General features: G+C 38.9%; 1 protein-coding gene and 1 long non-coding RNA gene across 2 annotated transcripts; both read right to left on the bottom strand.

Moving 5' to 3' along the window:
* Window positions 1-5,501: 5,501 nt before the first annotated feature.
* Window positions 5,502-13,766, bottom strand: LOC140999396 (deoxynucleoside triphosphate triphosphohydrolase SAMHD1-like). The gene is made up of 14 exons (XM_073469762.1): window positions 13,710-13,766; window positions 13,290-13,450; window positions 12,737-12,852; window positions 11,330-11,377; window positions 11,244-11,263; window positions 8,991-9,173; window positions 8,818-8,918; window positions 8,519-8,627; window positions 8,334-8,425; window positions 8,073-8,179; window positions 7,105-7,232; window positions 6,100-6,204; window positions 5,861-5,959; window positions 5,502-5,552 (listed from the first exon to the last, which is right to left on the bottom strand). The coding sequence occupies exons 1-14, from the start codon at window positions 13,764-13,766 to the stop codon at window positions 5,502-5,504; spliced, it is 1,377 nt and encodes a 458-aa protein (XP_073325863.1).
* Window positions 13,767-17,166: 3,400 nt separating this feature from the next.
* LOC140999137 (uncharacterized) lies at window positions 17,167-18,186 on the bottom strand. The gene is made up of 2 exons (XR_012179476.1): window positions 18,062-18,186; window positions 17,167-17,593 (listed from the first exon to the last, which is right to left on the bottom strand). It is a non-coding gene; the product is annotated as an uncharacterized lncRNA (long non-coding RNA).
* Window positions 18,187-18,515: the final 329 nt, after the last annotated feature.

Raw genomic sequence — 18,515 nt, 5'->3', positions numbered from 1 at the left:
AAATACGCATAAGCACAGTACTTGAGTAAATTGTTGTTGGTTACATTCAACTTTGAGAATAAGATTTTTATTTTATTTTTGTTTAACTATTTTTCCTGTAAATATATATCGGTTCCAGTTATCAATTATCGGTCTCCTGGATTACTAATCATCGGTATTGGAATCAGCCCTGAAAAAAACATATCAGTCGATATTAAAAATATTCTGAGAACATTTTGAAGCTATTTTGAAACAAGACTCTCAAATTTTCACACTGTTTCTCTGTTTAGTTATCATGACCTGTTTCTGGCACTGAACAGAGTGTTGTCTGCTGTACCACTGCACCTCATCATCTTCAGCGAGAGACAGACAGACAGAGAAATGGAGAGGAGAAAGAATATTTAAATGCATTTCAGATTTTCATTCACAAGGGTTTCACCGTGACAACCCCCATCGAGAGTTGGACCACCAGAACCCTGGTTTCAAAATCCTTCCCCATTGTTGAGGTCTAAAGGTTGGCCTTAACCCCACCCCTGATCTCACTCGTACGTCCTCGAGTCCCCAGTAATACATCCACCAAGTGTGAAGCAGATCAGGTGAACAGTTTGCGAGATATGCAAAGGACAAATACATAAAGACACACAGACTTTTGTACCCTTTGTACACTATACATGTTTGCCAACTACACCAAATGACCACAAGATGGCACTGTTGTTCAATTATTAAGGGTTCATTTTGCTTTACTCCACCATAATTATGTTCTCATTTCTCTTTTGTCATAACTTTTGTTATGGATAACCTGGATTGATACTGAAGTTGAATTTTACTACATTTTTGCAATACATATGTCTAAAGTCTTAAGAACAAAGATTAGTCTATATCTTGAAGTTATATGTGACATTCTCCTGCAGTCTTATCCTGACTAAGAATATGATAGCTGTGCCTCTATCAACGGCAATACATCATCAGATGTTCTGGTTTTGAGGTCATAGATGGATGTTTAAAGATGCTGTCTGTGCAGACAGATATCATTTTGTTTTAATGTCAAATAACCTCAGAGACAGAGACATGGGCATCTGACATCAGATTTGTTATCTGACCAGGCCTCGTGGTTGTTCTTAGCGTAATCAAGATGTTATGACCATGATTAAAAAGCAGTTTCTGTTGGGTTAAAACACAACATGACTGCAATGTAACAGTGAAAAATCATAATCAGTGCTGTTAGTTGAGTAGATTTTCATGCCAATACTTTTTTCCTGGTGTACTACAGGTGGGATGGATTATCTCGGCAAAGGAGAAGTGCTCACTAACACAGGTTTAGACAGATTTGTGAACAATATTTGAGAGAAATGGTCTTTTGTGTATATAGAAAATGTTTTAGATCTTTGAGTTCAGCTCATGAAAAATGGGAGCAAAAACAAAAGTGTTGCGTTTATATTTTTGTTCAGTGTAAGTAAGGCACTTTGAACTGAAGCAATTTTGTGCAATCAGGAACATTTTGCAACGAGAAAGATTTGGCTAAAATCCTCTTGAAGATTAAGATATACCAGTGTTGTAGTCTATGCAAAGTGAGGTATGACTCTTCCACCATGTTACGGTGAGGTTATCTTTCTAGGACCCAAATGCAGAGCACGGAGACAGGAAGTCAGAAAGTAAAGTATTTATTTGACATTATTTATCAGTTATTTGACTGTGATTTCCGGAGGGTAATGAAGAGGAGACTAGACTTGTAGGCAGATAAGCAGGCAAGCAGGGTTGACTGGAGCCAGCATGGAAGAACACAGGAGAGCAGGTCAGCAGGAAGCTGAGCAGAACGGCGCTGAAGATCTCTGCAGGAGCCAAAGACAAGGGAATCAGCACAAAGGCAAAAACACAGAAAACACGAAAATACAAAATGGCAGCACTCCGAAGTCACCGTAAGGGATGCAATAATCTAGCGCCGAAGTGGTGGAGAGACCAGGTAGATAAAGCCAGAGGGTGATGAGATGATCTCAAACAGGTGTGCCGCTCTGCTGCTGCTGCTGCCACGCCCACAGACACACAAAGGAGAAGGAGCAGGTGAGGGAGAAAAGGAGGGAGGAAAAGCAGGTAGGGAGAACCGGACACAGGAAAACAGAAAAACAACATGACTGCCACTGTAGCACCGTGACACCATGCTGCGTGAGGTACAGTGATGGGTCATGAAGCTAGAATTAGTCACATACCTCAGGGCTGAGTGATACAGGGGGTCAGACTGGATAAGGTGGACAGTAGGGGTGTATCAATTCACTTATATGAATCAGAAATTGGTTTTAAAGTTAAAGATACGCCTACACCCTATTTAATGTTAAATAAATACGGTTATAGCTACAGTTACAAAAAGGTATAAATGCTGTTTAAGAATAAAGTTCTGATGGGGAAATATATAATAATTCTATATTTTATTATTTGTGGCTTTGAAGGAGTCAAATTCAACTATGATAAATATGCAAATACTGGAATCAGCCTACATAATAAACCAAGTGAAGTGTAAACTCCCCCAGATACAGAGAAAAAAAAAAAATTCAAGTACACAACCTCAATGGTGACCCTGAACGATAAGAAAAAACAGATTGCAAAACTATATTGCAATTTCATATTTCAAAGTAAATACCAATAAAACTCATACAAAAGATTTGGATAAGCAGCAGCCTGTGCAATTGCTGTTTGTATCACGTAATTTTCAATAGTAGTTGTGCAATTATACTTTTATACTTTGTTCTTAGTATAATACTTCACACCATGTGTGTATTACAATTATGGCTGCAGTTATCCTGTGCAATGCTCATATCCTCATGGGGAAGATGAATACAGTGTATATACTCATTATTATCATTATCACCATTTCTACTTTATTTTCCTGTTGTTATATTTGTGTCTTGCTTTGTGTTGTTTAATTTTTATATATCAATCAAACATTTTGTGCTTCTGTTGGTTTTCAGATAATAGTTTTGGTTGGGGTGCCTATTTTGGCTGCATGTCGGATTAGACGACTGTCACAAAATATTTTTTTTGTGTGGATATTGATCAGTGTTTAACTTACTTACTTACTTCATCCCTGCACAATTTCACAATTATCATCCCTACTGTAAACAACTAGAAACTAACAAACAAAAGGCCATTTTGTGATGTGCACTGTTAACGTAAATTGTGGATCATCAGTAAACATCAACCTCAGCACATATTGTATTGTTTTATTTTACAAGTGAAACACCTCTCTTCCGGTTTATTACCTTCATGTAACATGACGCAGGTCGCCCCCTTGTGATTGGCGCGCGGAGGGTGGAACCAAGCATAGTGATGACGTCACGACCCAAGATTACGTCCAGTGAGGACTCTTAAAACTACTTACCCGTGTCTGCAGTTGAGGCATGGTCGTAATGTAAACACATGTGGTCCGGAGCACTGGACGGGACTGAACCCTACTCTTGCTAAGTCCGACCTGTAGCATCAACTTTAAGACATATTTCACTGGCCATTTGTGTATAGGCAGAATATTTAAGATAAATGTAAAGTGTAAACCAGGCACAGCATCTAAGGTGCCTATATTTGTATGAAACTCATATTGTTTGCTCTAACATAATGAGTTACGTGTTAAAATTGATCAACTCGAACATTTTTTGTCAGAATTTTTGACACTTTTGAACACTCAAATATTCACTTTGAACTGCTGAATGCAAGAGACAAAAATTAAATTAGGTTTTTCTTCTGCACAATTTAAAAACCGCCCGCAAGACAAAGGGGATACATGAATTCATACTGGTTGTCCTAAAAAAAAGCAATATTTAAATGCTATGGAGTGCTGTAGTAATGAGTCCTAGAACCTGGAAATCAGTTAGCAATTTTGCACATCCGGTTCCCTCGTCTCAAAGTCAACAGGTTTTCAGCTAAATGCGTGAAATAGTCTCTTTGGTCACCACAGGCTTAACATATTTACACGTTTTGTTCCTCAGCATAAAATAAATTATTAAATGTCCCACACTTGAATTTTAAAGCGCTTACGTGTCTTAAAAATGGTGTTTGATTTGTGGCTAAATGAGGCTACAGAAGTTGTCGCGGACATTAAACGCCATCGTGCTGAACATGGAGACGCGTACTCACTTTTCCGTCCTTTTAAGATGCATTTTGTAATGAAATGCTTCAGTTAAAATATTGAAACATATTTACTTTGAGCAAATATTGATAACCTTGTTTACACTTTAAGTTATTCACGAGCCATATTATGATATTTATTTCAGTTAATGTACAGTTCCTTACGGAGTCACTGCATTTACACTCATAGTGTTTGATATGAGCTTAATTAATTAAAAATGTGTTCTGAAAATACATAAATGCTATAAATACATTGCATCATAAAAACTCAAATTCAACTGTTGTTATAGTTATATAGCATCTCCATTCTCCATCTGTATATGATTTTATCTATTGTTAGACAAGTTGAACTGCAAGAGGACACACAACAAAGAGGAAAAAGAGCTTTATTTCAAAAAGATCAGGCACAATCTGTTATTAACCCATCTCAATAGGGATACAGTTGAAAGGTTATAATAACCTCTGGTAGGTTTCCCTTTATTCTTCACAATTCTGTCTTAACCACATTCATACAGGTGGTTACATCAAAGAAAGCAAATTGAGTTGTATAGCATGAAAGATTATTAAATGTGTATTTCATATTGATAGATAAAATACAAAGTGCAAAAAAAGAGTAAAACAACCACAACCGCCACCAAGAATGAACTTCAATCCAATATCACTCCAAGTCAAAACATTATGTTATCAGTTTTCCATATTGATTAACGTGATTAACATCAGAACCAAACACCACTAAATATCTGAAACTCATAATCAAGAAATAAATGTCTACTCTAAATGACCTACTCCATTGCACATGTGCTTTACGCAGTGCTCTACATCTTTACCTGATCATGAAGAATACACAGATTATACACAAAGAAGCATACATGTGACAGATGGCTGAATAAAACCCTGCTGTAAAACATTCAGTACTTAATAATAATAATAATAATAATAATACATTTTATTTGTACAGCGCTTTTAAAAACTCTCAAAGACACTTTACAAGATTTAGTTTTACACAAAGACATTTTGAGTAACCATGATTGATTTTTCACAACATAATGACAGAATGTAATGTATTTGGTACTAACATGGTATTAAACAGGGATTCAGTCTTAAATGAGGCACTTACAGCTGCAGATGGAGAAAGGAGTCTAAAATGTGACTGATTTTAAAATGATCAAACTAAAACAAAGATATGTGAATAATATTGAACAGGCCTAAGTACATGCCCTGAATGTGCATTAATGCATCCTCATTGATACTCATTTACATGCGTTATTGTTGTTTTGTTTTTTGAGAAAAATGGTGTTACATACTCACCATATACAGCATTTTAATAATTTCTAATCATAACGAACAAATGAGTACCAGGGAGTTTTTGGTTTCTTTCTTCAGGTTTGGATCTTCATCTTCCAAACTTCAGATTAATTGGTTGATTCCCCAGGGCTGTTCTCTGCTGGTCCATCATCTCCGTCCTGCAGGTAGGTAAAAAAAGCACAGACAAGTGTATCAGTATTAACAAGAGCCAGTGTTAAAAGGAAAAATGCCAAATGATACCTCAATCCAGCTTATGACTTGTGAGGATCTGCTACTTGTCTTTTTTTCATGTGACGGATAATTTGGAGTGGGTGGATTGTTTGCCAGAAAAAAACAAGATACTTCAAGATGCCACATTGGGCTTTAAGATGTTTTTCATCTGTATAAGATAGCTCTATTAGTTAATTAATGTAGAAAAGAATCTGTAGATTCATAGATGGAAATAGTTTTCAGATCTAATTGTTACCTCTTGATTGTTCTCAGCGCGCGGACTTGTTTTATGAGTCTTCTTGCAGTAAAACCTGATTATCGTCTCAGAAAAGTTTGTTGGGAGAAGTTGGGACACCTTAAAAACGACAGCAACATAAAGTTGTGAATAATAACATACCAGAAGCTGCCCCATGAATAACAACACACAGGGGACAAACCGTTCACGCAAGGAATGACTAAGATGAAATATTCTGTCATCATTGCTTTAGTTCTGACCTTCTCTTTGGGGAGCTTGTCTGCCTTGTCTGGGTTCTTCTTGCTGTAGAAGTTAATATGATCCACAGGGTTCTTGTCTTTCATCCCATAGTCCAGAGTAATGACCTAAATGACAAAGGTGAGCTAGAAGTTTGTTTTTATATTCACAAGTTAATTTTGTCACAACAGAGGGCATCTGACAAATCAAATGAATTATCAAGATCAAGATTTTAAGGAATGTGAAGTTAAAGTAATTAGACTAAAACATACCAAAACTGCAAAGTCCTCTGATTCCAGCCCTTGGAATTCCTTGTTCCAAGCATCGATCAGGATGAAGGAGAAAGGGGAAGAAATAGGAGATATATCTTTGTTTCTTGGTTTTGGCTCTCTGTCCACACTAAAACAGTGTTTTTCTCACCCCAAAATTAAGTTTGAAGTGTGTAAGTCCATTTTCCCCTCTTATGTTTGAAGAAAATGGAGCTTTTGAAATATGATGATGTGACCCTGTGTCAATCTGTGTAGTATCTATGAGCTATGATTAAGTGACTATCTCTACTTCTTCCATTGTCTGTCAGAAAAATATGTAAAGGACTACAACTGTATTGTGAATTTGGCTACATTAAAAACAGGTCATCACAGGGACTAGGAGGGGACTGAAAGGGGGTTCAGTGGGCTAAAAATGGCCTGGAAACTTTTGGAAATTGTGAAATTGTTTTCACACAAAAACAATGTGATTTAAAAATGCCCCAGCTTAGTGTCAACGTAGCCTATGATTTGCTCAGAGTGCTATCACATCATCTAAATTCAATTTCTAGGAATGACTCTGGAATTTGCTGTGGTCGACATGAAATCCAGGCACAATACCTATACAAGGTGTGTAGAATGATAGAGACGACAGAACAAGCAATGTACACTTAACAAGACCAAAAAGAGTTTTACATCCAGCTCTGTTGTAATAGTGAACTAGTTAATATTTCCAATAGATGTGTAAGGCAACATGGCCACACAGAGACATTAGATACACACTTTGGGTGTCTTAGTCGGCATTTCCCCCAGAAACCTGTAGAGGTCTCGAGAGTTGACCCTCTCCAGAATCTCCTTAGCATCCTTCAGTTCTTTGGAGGAAGAGAAGAGTATTTCCTCAAACACACGATCTACAGAACAAACAGTAACAAAGTTGAAGAAAGGTGAGTTAGAACAAACCAAAGACAACGTTACAAAGTAATTAATAAATAATTTGACTATGTGATAAAATTACTTGATAATTTGTCCCTAAATACATAATAATTCATATTATTTAAACATCCTTGATAAAAGCTGGCTCAATCCAGCATTTTGATGTTCATCACTGATTACAACTATCTAATTTACAGGATCTGGTGTCATTTAATGTGCATGATCACATGATCAAAACTACCTACAATAACAACCGTTTAGATATATACACGTAGATACCTCATTGGCTGCTCTTGTTCACAAGAGTGATGTGGCAAAGCGGCTGCCGTATCAGAAGCCACGCCTCCGAATGCAAGTATTTCTAGGTTGGAAGTCTAGCCACGATTAAAAAAGCTTGCTGAATTTCAACTGGTTTCGGACTATGATATAATATTTACAATCAACAAATCCCCCGTAATTACCTTTATTATATCTTCTCATGTAAAATCGCCTCACTTTTGGAGATACAATTTGGGAATAAATGATGATTTACATTTTGTGTCACAATAAGTACAAAAATACATAGTCGGTGTATTTGCAGGTTTGTGCAGACTTGTGATAATTATATGTTCTCTTCACTAAATCTAACAACATTGTACAAGAGAAATAAAGGACAAATTTAGCATTATGTTTTCAGGTTGTCCATCCCATTCTTGTGAATGTTCTATTACAACAACGCCTTGAGGGAATTTCTTCAAATTTGTCATAAACATCTACTTTGAGTTAAGGATGAACTGATTAGATTTTGTTGGTCACAGATCACAGTGGTATCTACAGACCTGTCAGCTTGGTGTAGGCCTCCATATCATCTATGGCTGTGGAGAGAGTCAACTTTGAGCCTTCAATCTTGATGTGCTTGTCTGCTTTTACAAAAGCGTCTGTGATCCTGGATAATCATACCCAACATCATTATCTCTTTTAAGAACATGTTGCAGTGTACCATACAAGAGAGTAAATCATAAAGGAAATGACATAAGCTACATCAGACAGCAGACAGCGCTAAATGTTGGAGTACCAACAGGGGAAGGGTATGTACTCACATAGCCTCTATGATCTTGGTCACTTTGTGTTGGTAGGCTCTCTTGTGGAGTTGGTACCTTGTGTGGAACATGTCATAGATATTGCCCGCCTCCTGTTAAGATAACCAATAGTTTAGTCACATCTAATCAGATAAATGGATTGCTGTTTAAAATCTGATAAAAAGCAGGAGTAACAATGTCTGAACCTTGTCTCTAATGCAGATCTGCTTCTCGCCATTCACCTCACACACCCTGGCGAAGTGGAAGAAGCGGCGATAGTCAAAGTTGTTCTTCATGCCCAGGTGGTGGCAGTCCCTGAAATTAATCAAAGTTAAGAAATATGTGAAGAAATGTGGCTTAATATGTTAAACTAATCAATTCACCCTAAGGAATCCTGCATATTGTTAAAATAATCCAGAGAATATTGTTATTGTAACACATAGTAGTTCATCCTTCTATATCAAAAAGTGAATTGTAGCAACTGTAGCTGTTCAACAAGTCCCACCTGGCAAAGTAGTCAAACTTGTCCACATCAATGTAATTTCTTTTGTTGGACACGATTTCATAGAGGAAGGACTTGTCCTTTGACCGACCTTCATATGGCCACTGAGAAGATGACACACAAGAGTGAATTTAGATTTTGGCTGCTGTGGTAATGATGATACTGATTGATTTAACACAATTCACTTGAGCATGACTGGCTCCGTTGTCTTGAACAACTTCAGTGTCCGGAGGCCCGTAAATCATTTCTCTGATGAATTTCAGGTCCTTGTCAGGGTCCAGGCCCCACTTCTTTATCTCCGCCTCCAGTTTGTTGACATCCACCAGGTGGTCAAACATTTCTATAGAGGCCTTCTCATGCTGCAACAGAAACAGACTCATTCATATTTTAATATGAGAATTCAATGTCAAAAAAAACAATCACTCACTTTACAAGTAGTTTGCTAAAACTTGACAGGATCTGTCATTTTTGCCAGATGACAGATCTGTGGCTATAACTTACAGCAGTCTTCCAAGAACCAGTTACGTCACTGGTACTCAGAAGAACTGCAGGCCCTTCCAGTTTGGATTTCTAGTCTTCACCTCTGGGTCTCCAGCAGGTGTGATATATCGAAATAATACATTCATGGGGGGTGTGTCAGCTGGCACTCAAACACAAAACTTCTTTCATGTCTTGCCTGTATGCAAACCAGCCTTGTGTTCAGCAAAAGAGAGCAGAGGAGGTCATAGAGGGGGAGACTTTTTTAGGGCCGCACCTAACGATATTTTTTTTTATTGATGAATCTATTGATTATTCATTGGATTAATCTATTAACTATTATTTTATTATTACTTGATTAATACAAATATTAGTATAAATATTTTATTCAATCATCTTCAATCATCAACAAATATGACAAAGTGTGCACTGCAGGGCATTATTCCCCAACAAAAAATAGCCCAGTTTTAACTGGTAATCTGTGTAATCCTAATATATATCCAATTTGGTGGGGACAATAAGTAAACAGGATTTATATTCACATTGAATCCAGCATTGCGGTGAAAACGCAGGTTTTCCCATTTATTTTAATAAGGGTAGTCCATTTTGGCTGCGGCGGTGCGTGTAGCAGGGGTAATGCAAATGACCCGGTGGCCCGTCACATAATGTGGCAATCAAGGGCATTTTGCATGAATAAATACTACAGAGGGAACACAACAGACACTAATTTGTGTAGCGTTAAGTTTCACTTTGACTTCGGTTCAGTCTCGTGCCCCAGTTTAAAACACAGTAATGATCTGCCTCTTCCTGGTTGTTTACTGTTTTTTTAATCCGTCGATGAGGACAAATAATCACTTGCTCCATTCACACTGCCCTTTCAGTACAGGAATCATGCGGCGATTCTCTGCATCAACGTCTGTGTGAAAGTTTCAGATGGAGAGGGGGGACAGTTTTGCTACAGCTGTGATGTGCCTCCGGAAGTAGTATCAGAGCCGCAGCAGAGACGAGCCGGCGTCTGTGTAAATAGATAAGCCGGAGGCGCGAATCAGGGGTCTGTCAGTCTGATGGTTTTCACAGTCTGATAACTAAACAGATCCTTAACTCATCAATAAAAGAGAAATGACCCACAAAGCAACGTTACAGGACCAAACAACATCAGTGAGGTAACTAGTGGTGTCTGGCAACTTATATGAGGAAAAAAATACCACAGTTATATGTGGAGAAGTGTCTGTCGTACTGTCTGTCCTACCAACTCTTCGTCACATTTCTGAATGCCATCAGATCGACACACCCCTGATCCGCCTCAGAGCTGCAGCAAAACTGTCCCCCCTCTCCGCATCTGTAACTTTCACACAGACAGCGATGCGGAGAATCGGCGCATGATTCCCACACTGAATGCAGTGTGAATGGGGCTTATCTTTAGTAGGTGGAGAGGCCATGTCAAGGAGGCGCATTGAGAATAAAGAGAGCCAAGCAGCATCTCCGAGTACGCACAGGGCTGCAGCTCCAACAGGTGACAGTGAGTCAAACCTGGTGGTAACCCTGCAGCAGGAAAGCACCAAATGACTTGCTTTGACGAATTTCGTTTGTTTGTACAATGAAGAACTTTTTAAATATAATTTCCATGAGGCTCTTCTTCTTAGCAGACAGACCACAGGGAATAAACTTGGCGTATTGTATTCCTCGTACTCGCAGATGTAGGGACGTTAGCGAGTCCTGGTACATGTAGGCAGGCTGTGCAAGCAGGAAAACTCTAATAAGCCAACTTTCTCTGTAAAGACACCACGCACTGAGGATTTTATTGCCTCAATTAACTACATTTACCATCAACACTGATTGGGATATCGACATAAAACGTGACAAATTTCTCCTGTAATGCAGTTTCTGTCTCTGTTTTTCTCTGTACTTAATTTTCTGATAGGTTCTTTTGACATACATCATGGAAAACTTACCTTCCAATGCTTTTCTGGATTCTGGATTTTCTGGATGCGTTTTTCACACTTTTCATCATGACCTGGACCCGACTCATTTTCTTGACGTTTTTTCTCGATGAACTTTTCATACAGATGGGAAAAGGGCCCATGTCCTAGATATAGAGAAATAGTTATAAGATAACCTAATAATTATCTCCTGTGAACTGTAAAGTGAGCGGCTGTGACTCAGGAGGTAAAGCAAGTAGGATGGTTGGTGATTTGATCCCCTGATCTCGTGGGTGCATGTTACTTATGGTACTGAACCCCAAATTGCCCCTGGTGGCTTTTCCATCGGTGTGTAAATGGCTGAGCATAAAAATATCTTGAGGCTTTTTGGATATGAAGTGCTGTATTGCTTCTTGTTGGCTGTGCAAGGTGCAGAATAGTGTATCGATATGAGTGAATGTATCTACCATTAACCATGAACTTATCAGGCCTGTTTTTATATGAAATAGGGCAAATTAGAGGCAGGGATATACTCTCCCCCAATTTAATAATTGCATTTTTATAAAAGAACTATTTTGGGACCTGCTTCCATTTGTTGTTATTATATTTTGCTGGTAATGTCAGTTCAACATTACAGCCATGTTTATCCATTTGATGAATATGATAAACTCATGATGACGTACTGTACATCTTTGCAGAATCATTTTCATCAACATACCAGTAGGTTCCATACAGGTCTTTAAAAAAACTGACTCAATCAGTCTGAATCACGGTGACTATGATTGATAAGTGTCCTAAATTTTGATTTACCTCTCACTATAGAAGAAACCACTGGGTGTCAGTTTATTAGAAGAGAATGAGTGAATGAGCGGTCATTTCTTGTGTGTACAGTGAGTGCTACACTATGAATGCCTTACAGGAGAGACTGGAAAAAGTGACATTATTGTATATTAAAACAATTATTGCATCACTCCTCTCTCTCTGAAGAATGTTTTTTCAACCCCACCCTTCAGTATGATGGTTTGGAAGAGCTTCAAACACTGTTGCCTATAGTTCTTTGAGCTTAACCAAAACTTTCCACTTCACCATTCTTTCTTTTTACGTTAAGCTGATCTCAATGAAATTCAAGACTGCAAATGTTTCACATTAACGGCCTCCCCATACCTTTCCTCTTCTTTCCTGTAAGGCATTTAATCTGAAATATCTGCAGGAACCTTTGAGTTTTAATTGGCATCAGATCAAAATTAAAATTAGAACAGGCGTATTGTTAAAAGAAAAATACCTAAATTGTACATTTTCATGTGAAACACTGCACAAACTGCCTTTATTTTCTTCATTCATTCTTCATTTAGGGGCCAGCCTTTTATTGTAAATACTTGCTGTAACACTGTACATTAGAGCAACACCAGCTTTTATTGACAATTTGTCAAATAATGTCCATCTGTCATTTTTACTCTAAATCACAACCAGCAATTAACACTTAAAACCTTTTACATGTAATAGTGAAAAAGGTATGTATTACTCACCCAGGTCATGGCAGAGACCAGCAATCTGCACACAAAGGATGTCTTCATCAGTGATCCCGAGCTCCGGCTGCCGTGTTCTCAGAGCTCGTACAAGCTCTCCTGCCAAGTGTGCCACCCTTTACAGCAGAACAATGAAAAAATCCAACTCATTACTCAATTATCGTATCTTATTGCAAAACAGAAAATATGGACTTGTATATTTGTACTAAGGTATGCAATGTTAACTTTAATTTCATTGCTTTGTTCATGTCATTGTTGATACCAGCCATTAGGATTGAGTATCTTCCTAATCCCCCCTCTCTTCTCCCTCACCTGCTCGTTTCCCTGTGTTTGTCTGTGTCTTTGTTGTGGCAGCGGTGTCTGTGGCAACAGAGACCTGCACCTGCAGATCATCAGTTCATCAACCTCAGCTATATCAACCCGGTCTCTTCTGCACTCCAGTGCCACATTGTTCCGTCTTGTATGGTGACTAAACCAGTGCTCTATCTCTCAAATTTGTGAGTATCTTAGGACACAGAACAGTTGCAGTGTATCAGAAAAAATGCAGACATACCCAATGGAGTGTTCGAAGCGGTTGTGGGATGCTCCAGGGTAAACAAAGTAGGCCCCCCCAAGCTGCTTGATGAATCGAAGTCTCTGGAACTGTGGCGTGTCAATGATTTTGACGAGAAGTGGGTGCAACTCCAAATGCCCGTGGATGGGATCATTAAACACCTGGCCGGACAGAGTCCCAAAATATTACCCAAAAGAGTACCAGTACAACCAGCTGTAATCTCTTGAGGGCTCTGTGAGCTAGCAAAAGGATAAGAATTCAAACATTTTCTTGAATGAGGCCTATTGAATTCAAACATGAAGCCACAGCTACAGAGGAATAAAATATACACAATCATAATACAAGTACAGTAATAATTATTATAGCTATCTAGGCCTGAAAATGAAGTGTGATGTGTAGTTACAGTACACAATATTTTACCTTGCCTTGGAAGATTATCTCTACCTCCTCTGACGAGCTTTCAGAAGTTGTAGCCATGGCTAACTGATGCTTTCTATGTTTGTCCAACAAGCAGCAGATATATCAGGATAGCCACACGAACAATATTAAAACACGTTTAGACTGCTGAGGGGTTGGAACAGTACCTGGCTTTTATATCTCACCACACCTATCAGATTGGTCACTGCCCTCATCAGGGAAGTGAAAACGCATTAGACTGCAAAAGAGAAATTAACAAAACAGATAAGACACTTTACTTAAAAAACAAAAGATTTCAGAACACAAAACACAACAGACACACAAGAAGTGGCATTCCAGAATACAGGCATTTCACAAATTTGATAAAAAGTATTTAATAAGAACAACTCCCTTTTAATCTTGACTAACAACCCTGTCTCCCTAAAACTACATTTATATATTTTAATATGCATTGCCCAATAAGTTCAGGAGGGAATGTGAGGGAGGAAGAAATGCCTGAATTAAGTTCACTGACAATTTTGTTCCAATACAGAAAATTTGACATTCTTATACTCTTTTTACTCTTATACTTATTCTTATAACCACTGCCCTTCATAGTACTTAAAAATTGTGTTACTGGTATCACAATAAACAATATGACACATTTATAGAACATCTGTCTTCCCTTCTCCCTCACCTGCTCGTTTCCCTGTGTTTGTCTGTGTCTTTGGGTGTGGCAGCGGTTTCTGTGGCAACAGAGAGGTGCACCTGCAGATCATCAGCTCATCAACCTCAGCTATATCAACCCGGTCTCTTCTCCACTGTTCCATCTTGTATAGTGACTAAACCAGTGTTCTGTCTCTCAAATTTGTGTAATTTCAGAGTTTTTCTTGTGTAGCGATTTTTCTTGTGCTTGAGCTCAAGTGTTTTTCCCCTACTGTTTTTCCCCTACTAGTCTAATGCTCGTGTTTTTTCCCTCGTGTGCAGAACCTCCAGCGCCTCTCCGCTCAGCTCCACTGGCTCACCTGTGATACCTTTACGTCACCACCAGACAACCCAGCCTGCCTGCCTGCCCTCCTTGTCTTCTAATCCATCAAGAACTCTGTTGCAAAATAAATACCTTTAAACTGATTTCCAGCCTCTGCATTTTGGGTCCAGACAAAACCCCACCTTAACAGTTCTGGTTAAATGCTTGGTTAGGGTTAGGAAAAAATAATAGTTTGTCTTAAAATACCTATTTTGGTCGTCACAATCCCGGATGGAGATGGTCTGACTTCCCATGAAAAATAGACGGGTTTTGGTCAGTGGCTAATAGACATTTAATGTGAACATGATATGCCACATTTAGTACGAATGACAACCTTGGACATATGTGTGCTACTAACATTTCATCCTGGTGACTGGTGTTGTCACACTTCACCTCACAAATCATGATTGATTGTACTTTATATCGTATGTATAGCCTTCATTTAATGAGGAAGTCTCTTTTACAAGTGAGCCCTAACCAAGCCAGGGTCTAAATCACAGCATCAAGGAAATGACAAGCGAACAACAACAACATTAAAATCAATCCACAATAGCAGCAGTTAGTCTTACAATATATTTTATTATACAGTGCGTAGAGAAGGCAACAATATTAAGGCATATGTAAAGATCAAGAGTTTGGCCTGTAGATCATTCCAGCACTAAGGACCGTAGTAGGACAGGCTTGATTTGCCAATCTGACATATAAGTAAGGCACTATGAACTGAAGCAATTTGTGTGATTTGAGATTAGAAACATTTTGCAACGAGAAAAATGTGGTTAAAGTAATCTTGAAGATTAAGATGTACAAGTGTTGTAGCCTACGCAAAGTGAGGTATGATTCTCCCACCATGCTGCATAAGGTACAGTGATAGGTCTTGAAGCTAGAATTAGTCACATACCTCAGGGCTGAGTGATACAGGGGGTCAAAACTGGATAAGGTGGACAGTAGGGGTACAACAATTCACTGATATTAATCCAAAATTGGTTTTAAAGTTAAAGATACGCCTACACCGATACGCGGACCTCCGGGTCAATCAAAATGTACTGTGAACTGGTCAATGGCCCAGTTTTAAAGTTATGAATTAGTTGAGTGAGGCTGCTATGATGCTACTTCCTCACAGCATCTTCAAACTCTCGTAAAAGCCTGCCAGGTAAAAACGAAAGCAACATGTCCGACAAGGCCGACAAAATTTACAATACACTGTCAAATCTAAAATCAAAAGTTTGGAAGAGATTTGGATTTTATAAGGAGGACGGGAAGTTGTCGGGAAGACGACAAATCGTTCACCTGGTGAGACAGCATGGTGAAACCTGTGCAGACAACGAGGATGCTAGTAAAGCTAGCACTAGCAAGAAAAGGCAAGACAAAGACACAGAGATTAAACACTTTTTCAGCCACAATTTAGCCACAACTCGGCAAGGTCTAAGATTATTACGGCATTATTACGGCAACTTTGAGTTCAGCTCATGAAAAATGGGAGCAAAAACAAAAGTGTTGCGTTTATATTTTTGTTCAGTGTAAGTAAGGCACTTTGAACTGAAGCAATTTTGTGCGATCAGGAACATTTTGCAATGAGAAAGATTTGGCTAAAATCCTCTTGAAGATTAAGATATACCAGTGTTGTAGTCTATGCAAAGTGAGGTATGACTCTCCCACCATGTGTTACGGTGAGGTTATCTTTCTAGGACCCAAATGCAGAGCACGGAGACAGGAAGTCAGAAAGTAAAGTATTTATTTGACATTATTTATCAGTTATTTGACTGTGATTTCCGGAGGGTAATGAGGAGGAGACTAGACTTGTAGGCAGATAAGCAGGCAAGCAGGGTTGACTGGAGCCAGCATGGAAGAACACAGGAGAGCAGGTCAGCAGGAAGCTGAGCAGAACGGCGCTGAAGATCTCTGCAGGAGCCAAAGACAAGGGAATCAGCACAAAGGCAAAAACACAGAAAACACGAAAATACAAAATGGCAGCACTCCGAAGTCACCGTAAGGGATGCAATAATCTAGCGCCGAAGTGGTGGAGAGACCAGGTAGATAAAGCCAGAGGGTGATGAGATGATCTCGAACAGGTGTGCCGCTCTGCTGCTGCTGCTGCTGCCACGCCCACAGACACACACAGGAGAAGGAGCAGGTGAGGGAGAAAAGGAGGGAGGAAAAGCAGGTAGGGAGAACCGGACACAGGAAAACAGAAAAACAACATGACTGTCACTGTAGCACCGTGACACCATGCTGTGTGAGGTACAGTGATAGGTCATGAAGCTAGAATTAGTCACATACCTCAGGGCTGAGTGATACAGGGGGTCAGACTGGATAAGGTGGACAGTAGGGGTGTATCAATTCACTTATATGAATCAGAAATTGGTTTTAAAGTTAAAGATACGTGTAGCACCGGTATTAAATCTGTGCTAATTGAAACCTAGGTTCTAAGGAGTAATAGAGAACATAGATAAGGTAAATAATCTGACAGTTTTATTTCAGTACACAAACACAAAAATATCACAATTACAGTGACTGAAAAATACCCCAAATAAAATAGAGCTCTCTTTACTTTTAATAAAAATAAAAAAATAAAAAAATAAAATTCTCTGGAAAGAAATAATTGTCTCTGTATCCAGTCTCTTTCGTTCAGTTCTTGTTGTACTGGTACTGTTCTTTGTATTGTTGGTCTTGGGTTTCTAATGTACACTACCCGGGTAGGTATTAGTGTATGTGCTCATGTGCTTATCTGGGAAATCCTGTTGCATTCCAAGACGATCTGACAGTGGGACCTTGTAGTAGCTGGCCAGTCTACTAACAGAAATCCTCAGAGTTCTTCTGGTGGGCTTCGCTCGCCATCAATCTTCAACTTCTCTCAGTGGATCCGGGGTCACCAAAAACCAGTCTACACATATTGTGCAGACAACAAATCAAATTACTTATCATCTTCAATAAAAATGATATCATCATAAATGAAATATCAGATTCAATCAAATCAAGATTTCTTCACTTTTTTAACTTATAGAGATAATCTCCCATGAATTTACTAGTTTTTAACAGTATTTAGACATGAATTTCCTCACATCCACATTCACAATGAAATTCAGCATTTTAAATAACACAGTAACATGTTTTTAACCTTTACACCTTTTTAACAGTGCTTTCATGCGAACTGATGAACTTATTAACACCATATAGCAATACAATATTCAGCAATATTCAGCATGTATAACTTCCCAAAATACTCCGACTGGTTTTAACTCACATTCTACCGTGCTAAATGATACTAACGTGACCAATTAGCTAACCGACGGCCGTATTAGCCGACGGCCGTATTAGCCGACAGCTACACATAATCAATGCCTTCACTCACCGGAGTTTCAAAGGTAAGTCAACAACTATCCTGATCCGCCAGTGTAAGCGAACATGCTCGGCGACGCTGCACCTCCTCTCACACACTTTTCCTCTCTTTTCAACAGTTTTCTCTGAGCTCTCGGTTTCACCAAACACATGCGTGGGGTTATCTCCTTGTGCTTCCCTCTCGTGCTTTTCCGTCAGTCTAACGAACGGAGGATCGGCCCTGACGTCAGTACAGGTGCCGACAGGTTCAAAACAAACAACGCGAAGAGTTAACCCTATAGTAACCAAACACTTTTTAGTGTGTGGGTTACACCCTCCCCCCTTTAATTAGCATGAGTCCCATCATGTGCTTAATGCTGAGATTTAAACATCATAAATTGGTTGATCAGAACCGTTACTAAATAAATCAAGTGCTTGATTAAAACCCTCGAGAAAACTCTGAGCAAAGGAAATCAGAGGTTTACCTA

Source organism: Pagrus major, chromosome 7 (assembly GCF_040436345.1).
Source record: "Pagrus major chromosome 7, Pma_NU_1.0".
NCBI lineage: Eukaryota > Metazoa > Chordata > Actinopteri > Spariformes > Sparidae > Pagrus > Pagrus major.
Note: the sequence above shows the minus strand (reverse complement) of the source record. Positions and strands in the feature narration are given on the sequence as shown.